The following is a 15,680-nucleotide window of genomic DNA, read 5'->3' as shown; positions in this document are numbered from 1 at the left end:
ACCAGATGTGTGTCTAAAACAGTTCAGCGAACCCTTCTCCGTATAGGGCTCTGAAGCAGATGTCTGGTCACTGCTACTATGCTAACAAAGGTGCATCGGAAAAAAAAAGGTTAAATTTGCACGGCAGTATCGTAATTGGACCACCGATGATTGGCAAAGGGTTGCCTTCTCCAATGAGTCACGTTTTCTGCTTCATCGAACAGATGGACGTTGGCGTGTCAGGCGAGAAACCTCAGAGAACAATCACTCTGCAACCATTGGCATTCTCTGAGCCCACTCATGTATGTGGAAGGCACTCAGGACCAATTTGTGAATGAATCCACCGTTGCAGATATATATATCATACATATCGATTAGTTTGTGTGTATGTATGTATGTATATGTGTATGTATGTATATATATATATATATATATATAAAATCTGTTTTGTTATAAAAAAAAGTTGTGAAACAAAAATTTTGGTTAGGGTTAGTGACATTATGGCGAGGAGGTTATATAGTGCTGAGGAGGCATACGCCATGCTGCGGTCAAAATCTGAGACCGCATCAGAGATGGCGTCCGAGATGGAACCTTTTTTTAGGCAGCGACAATGTTAGTGTCCCTTCAGGTTCGTCTTAAGGGGATATTATCCCTGACTAAGTTGACACTAAAGAGCATGGAAATGCAGGGCCTAGTAGCGCTGTAGCACAGGACTGCATGGTCGCTCCAGTTAGGCTCTCGTATGGGCACCTGCTCCATCTTTTGGCCCTAGAATCCACGCATTTACTGCGACTCTTGGCATAACAGTGGACAATTCAAATTTTGCCCAAATGGACTACTTTAGTTTGTTTATTACTGACAACCTCCTAAACATAATTGCCCACCAAATGAATTTACTGTATATGCCACGCAGTATATAAGGCAGAAATCTTCATCCACCCATGCCAAAGATTGGCCGTTCACCAATTTGTCTGAATTAAATAACATTTTGGGGCTCAGCCTAAATATGGGTATTGTAAAACAGCCCTCCTTAAGATCATACTGGTCAACAAGACCCGCCCAAGCCACCCCAGTGTATTCTGCAATAATGTCCAGGTATCGTTACGAAACTTTAAATGGGCTTTTAAAAAGAGGTAATTTGCTAATATACTTTTAATTGAAAATTCGGTACTAAATGGTGCCGTTCAAACCCGGTGAACTGTTCCCGGAAGTCCTGGAACTTATCTAATATTGATGATGGGCTTGCTTCCTGTGCTTTTCGTGTCGGCGTGTTATCAATGGCATGACCGCAAGAAGCTGTCACATTGGCTATTGTTGGCGTCCCGGAGCAGAGCACCAGCTAGCGCTTTGCAGCACTGCTCCCGACATTTGGTCAATTACTTCAGGGGTTTCCTATAGCTGGAGTTCCCGAGCAGAGCATCAGCTTATGCTCTGCCTGGGGACTCCCGTACTGCTGCCGACGTCACTGTCACATCTGTTTAGAGTGCTGCCTCTGGGGGGGCATGGCCTATCAGCAAATGTAGGCAGACGTGTGTGGCTGGAGCTCCAGCTGTGACCATCCTGATACTTACGTTTATCCCTTACTTACCTGGGTAATACTTACCGAATTGGTTGCTGTAATGTTGGAGGTGACTGTACCAGTCCATTTGGCTGCGATGACCCGCTCAAAAAAACAAAGAACACCGCAGGCGAGTCCGGGGCTTGGAATCCAAGATGGCGCTGAGGAGAAAGATTGCTGGGGCAGAAGCGTGTGCTCCGATGCGGCAGACCGACTGGACAGATTTGCCAGAACACCACGTGCAAGCAGCTCAGCAGTGGGCAAGGTACCTGTGGCTAGCAGTGGAAAAGCAGACCGTCCATCTTATAGCTCACGCTTCTCTATGCTGCAGGAAAACATGGTGAGTGAAGAGATAATGATGGTGGAAGAATGCACCACAGAAAGGACAGGGTGCAGGAGCCGTCCCTCACAGACATACTTGCTGCAGTGAAGCAGAACTCCTCCATTCTCTCCCTTCTGACTGGTTAGATGGGAGGCCTGAAGGAGGACATTTTGCTTTTGAGGAATGATTTGCAGAAAGTGGCACAACGTACAATGGTTATTGAGGGGAGAGTGTCTGAGATTGAAGATGTTATTCCAGAGCTACGTCGAGATGTACAATCACACTCACTGGCTGTGATAGCCCTTCAGGCCAAGGCAGATGATTTGGAGAATCGGCTCCGCAGAAATAATGTGCGCCTGGATGGAGTGCCGTAAAAAGTGAAGGGCAATAACTCTGATGAGTTATTTGAAAAATGGCTGCTGGAACAGTTTGGCCGAAAGGAACTGTCCCCTTTATTTGCTGTCGAGAGGGCGCACAGTGTAGGTACCAGACCGGGACCGCCGGGGAGACCCCCAAGACCGGTATTAGTGAAGCTGCTTCATTATAAGGAGATCGGATATTGCGGAAGGCAAGGGAGCAACAATATATATCCATTAATGGCGTTAAAGTGTCCTTTTTTCTGGATTTCTCTGCGGAAGTGCAGAAAAAGCGGTCGCAATATTGGGATATTAAAAAACCCTTACAAGACCTGAAAATTCAATATTCCTTGATGTATCCAGCTAAATTGCGAGTGGTTGCTTTTGGGACTGCTTCTTTTTTCGAGATGCCTAGGGACGCTGCCAGATGGCTGGACTGCAAAGAGAGTCGATTGCGGAGACCTGCTGGAGGCGGGGAAGTGTGAGAGCCCGCTTCGGTGGTGGAGTTTGGAGGAAATGCTGTTTTTCTGGGACTACAGTATTCTATAATATGTTCTGTTGTATTTATGAGTGCGAGCTCAGCAGAGTGATATCCTTTACAAAGATATTGCACTTGATAAGACTGGTATTATGGGTTAACTAATGTGTAACAACCTTCACTGTTATATCTGTTGATTTTGTGGGATTGTTAATTACCTATGCATAACAGTGGGAGTCACCACTTGACGGGAGAAGTGAGAACGCAACATGGTCAGGTTAGACGTGTATGTAAGGCATGTAGTATGTTCACACTCAGATGTGCTTATGTTGGCTATCAGACAGTATATGTCGCTCTGACCCTTTTCGGTGGGGGGAGGGGGTGCACGGCACAGTATCTCTTGTCAAAGTGGTTGGAACCAGTGTAAGTCTTCTTTATGCTATGATGCATGATGGGGTCGGTTAGATGCATATCCTGGAATGTCAGGGGAACAAGGGAACCTAGGAAACGCCAGGCGACACATTTGACTAGGGATTCGGTGTCCTTATTCCATAGAGTGTGGATCACACATGGGTTTCACTCCTTTCATACAACCTATTTTAGGGGGGTGAGTTTGCTGATACATAGGAGTCTTCCTTCACTGACGGTGAGGGACTGTATGTGGGGGTGCACTGCACCATATATCATTGGAAATGTGTTTTAGTGGTACTGTATATTCCTCCTCCTTATTCCAGCACTGTACTTAAGAAACTTATGGAGAAACTCCCAACATTGCCTGAGGTACTTCTGATTGGAGACTTTAATGCGGTGATGCATGAGGGGTTCGATACATTTCATAGGGGTGGTGAGGGACAAGGGGAGGGCATGACAGCATTTGGAAGGTTAATTATTGAAATGGTACTACGGGATATTTGGAGAGATAAACACCCAGGGATACGCCAGTACTCGTGTGCATCGTCCCCAGTCTTTCCTCGTTACGCCCCTGATATCGCACAAATGAAATATTTACAGAGCGCGCTGTCGGACCATTCCCCTGTGGTGGTGACGTTGGAAGTGAGTGAACGGCCTAACAAAAGTTCTAGGACCTGAAATTGATGGATGGCAAGGAATTACGGGACCTGATAGGGGAATATTTTACTTTTAGTGTTGATTTGGTACCGCAGGGGGTTTTGTGGGATGCTATGAAGGCCTGGCTGAGAGAAGTGTTCATCCAAAATATTAAGCAGGTTAAAACAAGGTCTCGGCGATTGGGGGAAAGTCTGATGGAATGGGTGGCGGAAACAGAAGGGAGACACGTGGAAGAGGGGTCGGAAGACACACTTAGACATTGGGTTGAGGCTCAGATGCTGTTAAGAAATCACCAACTGGAGACAGCTTATAATAAAAGGTTATTTCTTAAACAGAAATATTATGAAGAAGGGGAGACTGCTGGGAGGTTGCTCGCTAGAATGGCACAGCCACAAAGGGGCAATTACTTCATTCATGGACTTAGGGGGGAGGTGGGAGGTTGGGGACGGACACGGGGCAAATTCTGCAAGTGTTTCAACAGTTTTATACTGACCTTTATACCTCTAGAGTGCATTATACGACATCAATTGGAGGATTATCTGGGAAACATTCAATTGGCTATCCTGGGTCCTGAGGACAGAGAGAGTTTGGAGGCACCTATTTTCCTGGAGGAACTGGAAACGGCGATAGGGGATATGGCAAATGAGAAGGCACCAGGTCCAGATGGTTTGCCTCTGAAAATTTATAAAAAATATAGGAATGAATTGGCTCCACAATTTTTAGATACCCTGCTGGATAGTTTTGAAAGAGGCAAATTACCTGATTCCTTATATGAAGCAACGATAGTGGTCTTACCTAAGGAGGGGAAAGATAACCTATTACCGGAATCTTATAGACCGATATCCTTGCTGACGTCTGACATTAAAATACTGGCAAAGGTCTTAGCGCTAAGGCTAAATAAGGTGGTGCAGCAGGTTGTGCATGAAGACCAATCTGGGTTCATGCCATCCAAGTCAACGGCTGTAAATCTTAGGAGGTTATTCCTCAATCTTCAGGTAGTGCCGGATGAACCTGTGGGGAGAGCTGTGCTAACGCTAGATGCTGCTAAAGCGTTTGATTGTGTAGAATGGGGGTATTTATGGAAGGTTATGGGTAAGATGGGATTTGTTCCTAATTTTGTGAAGTGGGTACAGTTGCTATATGTGGCTCCTACGGCTCGAATACGGGTGAATGGAGCGCTGTCTGAAAGATTTCCGTTGGCTAGGGGAACGCGTCAGGGGTGCCAATTGTCGCCATTGCTATTTGCTTTGGCAGTGGAACCATTGGCCTGTGTCATAAGACAAGAAGGGCGCATACAGGGTTTGAAATATGGGGGGATGGAGGAAAAAATCTCTCTATGTGGATAATATTCTGATATATCTGACAGACCCGGAGAACACTCTGGCTTTGGTACCGGACACGATCACTAGATTTGGCGTATTTTCAGGATTAAATATGAACTGGAACAAGTCAGCTCTTATGCCACTTGACCCGGTTAATGTTGCGGACAGTGGAGTAGGACCCCGTATCCCTTTAGTTTCAGAATTTACATATTTGGGGGTTAAGGTGACATCCAGGGTTAAAGATTATATGACTTTAAATGTCTTGCCACTGTTGCCCAAGGTTAAAGCTAAGATGGAGACCTGGAATAGATTTCCTCTCTCTGCTCTGGAGAGGACTAACTTAATTAAAATAATTCTTATGCCCCAGGTACTGTACATTCTCCACAATTCCCCGGTATGGATACCCAAACACTGGTTTAGACGACTGCATAATCTCTCTCGGGATATGGTTTGGAAAAGGGGTGTGCCTAGAATAAAATTGGAGAAACTACAATTGCCAAAAGATGAAGGGGTGTGGCTTGGCCGAATGCTTGGATATATTACTTGGCTACTCAGAGGCAACATTTTAAAGGCTGGGAGGACAAAGAGAACTGGGGATCCTGTGCACACTTATTGTCATATATGGGGGGGGGGGATTAATCCGCTGGAGGGGCTGGAAGCGCATACTTACAAGAGACTAGCATGTACTAAACCGACATTATTCCTGATACATAAAGTATGGAGTCAATGTAAACAGATATTGAGCATAAGGATGTGTACTAAATATACTCCAATTTGGCACAATCCGGTTCTGCGGGAATTGTATCAATTGGAGGGCATACAAAAATGGGAAATGGCAGGGGTTGTATGACTGAGTCACTTGTATGAGGATACCACATTGAAGTCCTTTCAGCAATTAAAAGACCAAAGCCAACTGGAGCACAGTATGTTCTACTAATATCTGCAGATACGACATGCACGGCAGCTGTGGTGGACCTGACTGTGCGCTTGGGGTCTTAGAACATACGGTTAAGGCAGACACATCTAAAGGGCTGATTTCGATGGCATATCGGAGCTTGTTATCAAAACACTTGGGAGATCTTATGGAGCTAGAGAGAGTGAAATGGGAGCGGGCTATAGGCTCTTTGCCCAAAGAAGATTGGGAGGAGATCGTAGCGTCATCTTACCATCTATCTCTCAGTATGGCGCAGAGGAGGTCGCAACTTTCCTTGATACACCGAGTTTACCGAACCCCTTGGGTGCTAAAACAGATGGGGCTCAGATCGGATGCTAAGTGTCCTAGGTGTCCGGAGGAGAAGGCAGACATTTATCAATGTTCTGGTCATGTGGGGCTTTGCGGACCTTATGGGGGGAGATATCGGAATTGATAAAACAAGGTGAATGGTATGGAATTGGTGGCAGATCCAAAGTTGGTGTTGCTGGGGTTTGTGGGAGAACTGGGGGGTGACAGGTTGGAATGCATGGCAATTGCAAAAATGTTATATCAGACTAGAAAGTGCATCGCTAAACACTGGTTGGATGTGGAGCCTCCCGTGCAGAGGGAAATTGTGGGAATGCTAAATCACAATAATTTGATGGAATATAAAATATTTTCGCAAAGGGGTAATGTGAAGAAATTTGATAAGCAGTGGGGAAGATGGTTGGCATGCCCTGAGTTGGTGTCATCTGAATTGAGCAGAATACGGACACAAGTCTAGGAGATCATTTCTAGCAACGTCAAGAGCAGACTTGGGGTGTAAAGTTGGGTCCTGCTAATAGAACTGACTTTGTAATAACTGCAAATGATAGAGATACTGATAGGGGCTGTGCAGGGGGTGCACTGTTTTTTTTTTCTGTATGTTGATATACTGGAAATGCTGTATATGATGCTGATACAGTTGTTGTCTGACTGTCAATGTATTTTTATTCTTGTTAATAAACATTGGACTGATTTATAAAAAAAAAAGAGTGCTGCCTCTCTTTTCTACTTCTTGTTTGGACAATGTGGGATTTAAAAGTCCGTTCCCCGGAGCTCGGCACCCATCTGGGCCCTGGAGGCTTCTTTTGTTCTGCTGTGTAGCTCACACTCTCTTTTCTTTGCATATATGGACAGTTACGTCGGCAGCAGTACGGGAGTCCCCAGGCAGAGCATCAGCTGATGCTCTGCCCGGAGACTTAAGTACTGCTGCTGACGTCACTATCCATATATGGACAATGGCCTCAGGGGTATCCTATTCCTGGAGTCCCCGAGCAGAGCATCAGCTGATGCTCCACCTGGGGACTCCAGCACTGCTGCCAACGTCACTGTCCATATACGGACAGTGATGTCGGCAGCAGTACGGAAGTCCCCAGGCAGAGCATCAGCTGATGCTCTGCTCGGGGATTCCAGCCATATATGGACAGTGACGTTGGCAGCAATGCTGGAGTCCCAGAGCTGATGCTCTCCTCGGGAACTCCACCTATAGGAAACCTGTGAAGTCACTGACCAAATATCGGGAGCAGTGCTGGAGCAAAGCACTAGCTGATGCTCTGCTCGGGGACTCCAGCAATAGGCAATGTGACAGTCCCTTGCGGTCATTGATAACACTCCGACACGAACAGCACAGGAAGCTAGCCCCCAGTCATGTGGGGCCGTGTCGGCGCGTCATCAATATTAGAAAAGCTCCAGGACTTCCGGGAATAGTTCACCGGGTTTGAACGACACCATTTCGTACTGAATTTTTTATTAAAGTATATTAGTAAGTGACTTCTTTTTTCATAAAAATATGAATGCAAAGCAATTTTTGGTTCCCAGATAACCCCTTTCATGAGGTTCCTTCAATTCAGTGATAACTCACAGGCCCCCCGAGTACCGATACAAACCATAATCTGTTAGTCAAAATGGGACCACTGATAAATTGCCTCAATAATTTTATTTCTGCAATTTTACACCCCAGAGCAGAATATAAGTGAGGATGAATGCCTCCTGAGCTTCCATGGAAGACTTCGCTTTCACCAATATCTACCTTCCGAAAGGGCAAGATATGGCATTAAACTATGCAAATTATGTTAAAGCGGGGTCAGGTAATACTGCCGCCTTCAGAATTTATAAAGGGCGGGACCGATCATTAAATGTTCCAGGATGCCCCCTGATCTTTCCACCAGCGGTAAGATAGTGTGGGAGATAATGCAGCCCTGCTTCACAAGGGGTACCACCTGTACTGCGACAACTTTTATTCAAGTTTGCCCCTATTTAGGCTATTGTGTGCTGCGGACACAGGGGCGTGTGGAACGATGCGCAAAAAACAAATTGGTAACGGGGGACTCCTGTGCTTATGCATGTGAGGAATTGCTGGCGGTCAAGTACAGAGATTGCAAAGACATTTTTGTGCTAAGCACAATTCATACCGCAGCAACAATGGAAGTGAGGGAAAGAGGGGCAACATCGGACAAGCACAAACCAGTGAGCGTATCCGAATATAACAAGTACATGGGGGGGGGGTGGATTTAAGTGACCAGGTTTTATAGCCCACTTTAGTGAAACGCAAAACAAAAACCTGGTACAAAAAAGTGGCCATTTATCTTTTACAGGTGGCCATCCACAACTCATTTGTGCACTATAAAAAAAGAAAAACAGAGGCAGAGACACATACATGGATTTCCAGGAGAAAATTATTGAAGGCCTCATATTTGAAGATCAGGACACCAGAGAATTCCCCCAGTCTGAGGATGTCAAACGATTAATTGAAAGGCATTTTATCAGTCCCATTCCCCCAACATGAACAAGAAGCAACACCCAGAAAAAGTGCCGCATCTGCAGAAAAGATAGGAGCCGCAAACTTTTCCAATTCCTTTGGCCCCCTATGTCCCTCACAACCAGGCCTGTGCATTCACCCATGTTTTAATAAATTCCAAACTGTTCTGAATTATTAGATTTTAGATTATTAGTCACAATTAAATACATTTTTATTTTTCCCCTTATTTTACTCCAAGGGTGAGAAAGGGAATGGGTGGGGGTGGATGTCATGTTTGCATATTTTCTAATGTTCGACTGATGGAAAGCTCCATTTGCATAAACCTGCAATTTCTTATTTTAAGAAACCAAAATAAAATAAATTCCCATTATACCCCGAGATGAATACTTTTGCTTCAAGAGAAGTTATTTTGAAAACGTTACAGAAACTCAGCTGAGTTTTGTAAAGTCCACTTTGAAAAAAGGTGATTTGTGAATCAAGCTTCTTCTATTGTAAGCCCTCCTACATCTCTCTGTGAAGAATACTGCACACATATTTGGTATCCTCATGCATGGGAGGAGTAGCAGAATGCAAAATAATATGGACCATGGATGAAGTTTATGTCGTGTGTGAATTTTATTTTGTTCCATTTTATTCAAGAAACTTTTAGATGAAAACTGGACTTTCTAAAAAGATGATAAACCCATTAATGAAAACCTTGGGGGGGGGGGGGGTCTACTTTTGTGAATGAAGTCATTTATGGGGTGTTTGTAATGTTTCAGGGGCATGAGGGCTCCCAGAAATCGGTATGCTGCAATGAAATCAAGTGCAGAAATGCTGGATCCAAAAAGCCTCCTTTTATGCCAAGCCTTGGCACATGCTCGTACAGTGGATAAGGCACACATATTGGGTATCCCCATTAACAGGAGAAGTGGCAGAACGTGAAATGAGATACATTTCATCCGTGATCCATACTATGTGTAATCACTGTTTGCATAAAATGACACGTTTGGTAAATTCTTGCATTTTTTTTTTTTCTAATTTTGCCCACATTAGAGAAAAAAATAAAAATTATGTCTACTGACAAATGCCATTAAATCAAAGCCCTATCGGTCCTTTAAAAATAATGTAAAAGTCAAAGATGAACTTTATTCTCCTGCAGGGTTATAATCATCTAAAGAAGCGCATGGCAAAATTGTGACATTTTCTCTGGTCATTTAGATGTGAAACAGCCTAGTCCTTAACCGGTTAAACTTAAAGTGGTACTGCCAAGTAAACAATCTCCTCTTAGAATGAAGCTGTCCCAGGTTTTTCTAACTTTAAACTCTTAAGGACGAGCCATTTTTTCGTGTTCGTGTTTCACTCCCTGCGTTCCAAGAACCATAACTTTTTTTATTTTTCCATCAATGGAGCGATGTGAGTGCTTTTTGTTTGTGGGTGGAGTTGTAGTTTCTAATGGCACAATTTAAAGTACCTTATAATGTACTGGGAAACTGAAAAAATATTATTTGCGGGCTGAAACTGGAAAAAACTATGATTCCTACATTGTGTTTTTGGTTTTCGTTTTTACAGCTTTCACCGTGCGGTAAAAAAGACAACTTAACTTTATTCTGCGACTCAATACGATTACAGTGATACCAAATTTGTCGTTTTTTTAAATATATTATTACTTTAAAAAAACAAAAACTTTTTGTTAAAAACATTTTTTTTGTTTCACCACATTCTGAGAGCTATAACTTTTTATTCTGTGGATTGAGCGGTGTGAGGGCTTATTTTTTGCGGGACGAGCTGTAGTTTTTACTGGTACCATTTTTTGGTACGTACAAGTTTTTGATCACTTTTTATTACGTTTTTTTTCAAGCTAAGGTGACCAAAAAACAGATTTTTTGCGGTTTAAATGTTTTGTTTTTTTACTGCGTTAACTGTGCGAGTTAAATAATGGTATATTCTAATAGTTCAGACTTCTTGCGGATGCAGCTATACCAAATAGTTTAATTTTACATAACTTTAGAGGAAAAATGGGAAAAAGGTTTTTGGTTTTTTTTGAACTTTTAATATATATATATATATATTTTTTTTTTTTTTCAATATTTTTTTTACACCATTTATTAGTTCCCCTGGGGCATTTGAACAAACGATTGTTAGTAATAATAATAATGTATTGCAGTATATCGTCATTTTCACAGGCTTCTGATAAGCTGTGCCAGAAACACGGCTTAACAAAGGCAGACAAAAGGCAGACGTGGGGGCCTTCATTAGGCCCTCGGGCTGCTATGACCACTACAGGCCCCACCTGATCGCGGTGTGGGGGCACCGATGAGCTATCGGAGGGGGCTGCCCCACTCTTTTCAACGCTTTAGAGTCTGCGGTCACGACTGACCGCAGCATTTGAGGGGTTAAACACCAGGAACGGCATGATCGCTGTTTCCGGCCGTTTGTCTGGGCTGTCAGCTGTAAAACACAGCTGACACCCGCAGGGTACGCAGGGCGCTCAGCCCGTGAGCGGCCTCCATACTTCCCTATGACACTTATCACGTACATGTGTGTAGTTGCTTAAGGAATATGTATTACAGGGCACCAATTCAAATAAACTGCCAACTATGTAACACATGGTTGTGTTGAATCTACCAAAGTGGAAGTCGCCCTTTGCAGAGGCTCTCCACTCTGTCTCATGGAAGAAGGTCCTGAGCATGGGATCTCGTCTGTCATCCAAAAAAGGCATATAAAAGCAAAACAGACTGTTCGATCAAACACGTTTTGATCAAATGGTATAAGTCCACCTGCCACGACATGGTGATCTCAATAGGATGTGTCACTACAGTAACATTATATATTTCCAACAGGAGACTCGCCTCTCTTTCTCGGGCCTAGGCCTACAAAATGTACTCCGCATAAGTAGGAACCAGCTTTATTCTATACTACCGTATTTTTCGGACTATAAGTTGCAGTTTTCAGCAAGAATAAAACTTGCTAAAAAGTCCCTGCGTCTTATAGTCGGCGGTCAAGGGACTTGGCAGCGCTGGACCCCCTGACCGCTACTTACTTAACCCTTTCCCGACCCGTGATGTGCCAGCACATCATGCAGCGGGGAGGGGATGATTTATGGGCTCAGGAAAGGGGTCTTCTACTGACACGCTGATCTAACAGCTAGGAAAAGTGATGGTGCTGTTCCTGGCCGTTTACTAATTAAATGCCGCGGTCAATAGTGACCGCGTCATTTACAGTGGTTTTCCTATGATGGACATTTATGACCTATCCACAGGATAGGTCATAAATGTCAGATAGATCTTGGTCCCACCTCTGGGACCCGCATATATGTCTAGAACGGGGCCCCTAAATCCCGTTCTATCTTACCCGGCTCCGCTGTCTTCCAGCCACTTCATGGTTACATGGTCGAGTTACGGAAACAGCGTAACTCGCTGAACTACACAGTTTCCGTAACTCCCATAGAACTGAATAGTAGTCACTACTATGGGAGTTACGGAAATAGAGTAGCTCAGCAAGTTACGCTGTTTCCGTAACTCATCCATGTATTGCAGTGTATTGTACCAGTGATCTAATGATCGCTGGTTCAAGTCCACTAGGTGAACTAATATGTGTAAAAAAAAAAAAAAATTTTATACATTTTCAGGAGTGTAAAATATTTTTAAATGTTGAAAAAAACACCTTTTCCCATATTTCCCCGAGCACAATGTAAAAATATAACTTTTTATTAAGGAAATAGGAAGAAGGGATAAGAGTTGTGGTTCCTAGGGGAGATTAAAATAGTAAAAATAATAAACTTTATTAACATATTTATTTTAAAAAAAAAATTTTGGACATTTTTGCAATTGTTCAATGTAGGTCAAATTTAATTCCGGTGCAGATGACCCCCTGTCCTGTGCTCTCATGGTGCAGGACAGGGGGTCATCTGCACCGGAATTAAATTTGACCTACATTGGACAATTGTACACATTTAAAAAAAAAATTTTTTAAATAAATATGTTAATAAAGTTTATTATTTTTACTATTTTAATCTCCCCTAGGAACCACAACTCTTATCCCTTCTTCCTATTTCCTTAATAAAAATTAGTACAATACTGGTGGTATACACCTTTGTGGTTCCCAAAACTCACTCTATATAATATAAAAAAGAGAGAGTATTTGCAAAATCCCCATTTCTGACAATGTAAAAATATAAAAACATTGGTATTGCTGCATCTGTAAAAGTCCGAAACTATTACAATAAAGCATTATTTGACTCAGTGAACATCGTGAAAATGTTAATTTAAAACCCCAGAATCGTTGTCTTTTGCTCACCATAGCGCTAAAAAGATTGAAATAAAAAGTGATAAAAAAAATCGTATGTACCAAAAAAATGGTGCTAATAAAAACTACAGCTCGTCCCGCAAAAAATAAGCCCTCACACCGCTCAAACGATGTAAAAATATAAGTTATGGCTCTCAGAATGTGGTGAAACTGAGTACGTTTTTTTAACCAATAGTTTTTCTTTGTAAAAGAAGTAAAATATGAAATTTTTTCCTATTTTCTGTTGTCTAAAACCTGGGTGCGTCTTATAGTACGCAAAATATGGTAATTAAAAACAGTCTTGGACATGACAAAACATTCAGTGGGCATAATGCAAATTGTTATTACAATGATTAATTGATGGAATGGTATGTGGATAGCCAGTGTGGGTCTCTGGTGTATTACCAATGCTGTGGTACTGCAAAGGTGGAATTATTGTTTGGGGTATTAAGGTTTATGAGCAGTAAAATAATATACTTACCATTTTTTGGAGAGTGGGATAGGGGGCAAAGCCGGGTTCTTTATGTGAACCTGCTTGTGAATCTTAATAATTAATAAAGACACCTCAGTTTAGGTGACCATGTTCTTGTAGCCTCTTTTTTTCAATAAATACATTTTGATTTGAATAGTTACTCACTTGTTTCTACTTTTTTCACACAGATATGGGATTCATACTTTTACCTTGCAGTCATTTTTATAAACCAGTCTTGTTTGCAGTTGGAGATGTTTACCCCTTCTAAGATGAAAAAGGTTCTGGAGAAGTAAGTGTGAACTTAACCTATAATAGTTGTAGTTTATTAAGCTTACATATTTATGTAGGGGATTATTTTCTATTTTATTTTGTATTTTAAGGTTTGATAAACAGACTAATGTTGTGTAACTGTGGGTTACAGTACAAATTATTACAGTAATAACAAGGAATTAGTTCAGGTAGTCAATCTCCATGGAGTAGATTGGCACACAGTGGTAGAACCCCCAAAAATGTCGTTCACTGCACCAATTGTGGCCACTGTCCGCTTTTTACACATGTTGTTTCACACAAGAAAAACAAAACCATAAAAATATCAAGCCCAGACAAAACTGACACTTAAAGGGGTTTTCCCATAATCAATATTTATCACCTAGCCACAGGATGGGTGATAAATATCTGATTAGAGGGGCTCCAACTGCTGGGCCCCCCACGATCCCGTGAAGGGGCTTATTTTTCAGTTTCTATGTGCCCCATATGAATGAGCGGCACTGCGCATGCTCGAACACCTCTTAATTCAATTTCTATGGCTCTGCCGGACGCTATTGATTATTGGAAAACCCTTTTAAATAACAAACACAGATGTTACACTCTGGGTAGCATTTATATATCCTGTACATTTAAGTTACAATAAGCAACCAGCATAAATGAAAAACAGTGGAAAATGGCTTGTGAATTTTGTGGTGGTCTGTTTTTTAACTAATAGATACTGGGCATGTGTTTTTCTCTCTTTCGGGCTGACAAAGTACATTTTTGTGACGTGAATACTCAGCAGGTTATAAGGTTCTGCAAGCACTGTGTGACTCTTCATTATTGCCTGTGATATATCAATACTTTATATTTTTATCTCTTTAGATATGGGGACATGCGTGTGACAATGGGCTGTGAAATCTTCAGCATGTGGCAGAATTTAGGTTAGATGATCCTTCATGTTTATTATTTGTTAATTTATAATGAAACTGCGAGGACTGGATGTCAAGAGCTTTGCGATCATTAAGTGGACATACTTCAATTGCCCGTATGAAACGATTATAGGCAATAAATTGCTGGAGCAATAATTTAGTGCTTAGATGCCTTAACATCTTATGCTGCCCTGATTTATCACAGTGCTCTTGACTGCTGCAAGTGATTATTATATGGTTTGGTAGAGGATTATCTCCTGCCTACATCTGTTTCTGAATCATCATTGCTGATGTACTGAAACCTGCGATGGGAAACCGATTATATCAGTTAAAATATCAAACCCAGACAAAACTGATACTTAAAGGGGTTATATAACTTTGTATAAATCAATAGTGTAAGTGAGGATAAGAAACTTTGTAATATATCTTAGGCTGTGTTCACATCACCGTCTGTGTTCCGCTGAGGGGTTCCGTCAAGAACAACTGAACCCTGTCACAACGGTGACAGACGGAAACCATTAGCTAGGTTTCCGTCACCATTGATATCAATGGTGAGGGAAACGGAAGCTGAGGTTTCCGTTTGCCTTTCCATTGAGGGGTTAACCTGACGGAAACCTCAGACGGAACCCTCAACGGAAGGGCAACGGTGATGTGAACAGGCCATTACTAGAGTAAAATTACTCTTTCTCCAATTATCAGGCTCCTTTCTTCCCTTTTGATCCCTACCTCATAACTATTCACTCACTCTGAATTTTCTGCTGTCTGTCTGGTCTTAGGCCCCATGCACACGATCGTATATTTCATCCGTAATTACGGACTGTAATTACGGTCCCATTAATTCCTATTGGCCACGGACACCTTTCAGTATTTTTATGGATGGTCGTCCGTGCTGAAAAAATTATAGAACCTGTCCTATTCTTGTCCGTGATTATGGCACACGACCGTATTTTCATCTATCCGTAAATACG

At 42.4% G+C, this 15,680-nt stretch overlaps 1 protein-coding gene across 5 annotated transcripts in view; it reads left to right on the top strand.

Annotated features, from left to right (window-relative positions):
- Nucleotides 1-15,680, top strand: part of DOCK4 (dedicator of cytokinesis 4) — a 376,034-nt gene that overhangs the window by 283,629 nt on the left and 76,725 nt on the right. For all 5 annotated transcript variants that reach the window (XM_075857083.1, XM_075857082.1, XM_075857085.1 and 2 more), the window contains 2 exons: nucleotides 13,723-13,823; nucleotides 14,666-14,724. In XM_075857083.1, the coding sequence (XP_075713198.1) occupies nucleotides 13,723-13,823; nucleotides 14,666-14,724 (160 nt within the window). The remainder of the gene's footprint in view (nucleotides 1-13,722; nucleotides 13,824-14,665; nucleotides 14,725-15,680) is intronic.

Source organism: Rhinoderma darwinii, chromosome 3 (assembly GCF_050947455.1).
Source record: "Rhinoderma darwinii isolate aRhiDar2 chromosome 3, aRhiDar2.hap1, whole genome shotgun sequence".
In the NCBI taxonomy this organism is placed as follows: domain Eukaryota; kingdom Metazoa; phylum Chordata; class Amphibia; order Anura; family Rhinodermatidae; genus Rhinoderma; species Rhinoderma darwinii.
Note: the sequence above shows the minus strand (reverse complement) of the source record. Positions and strands in the feature narration are given on the sequence as shown.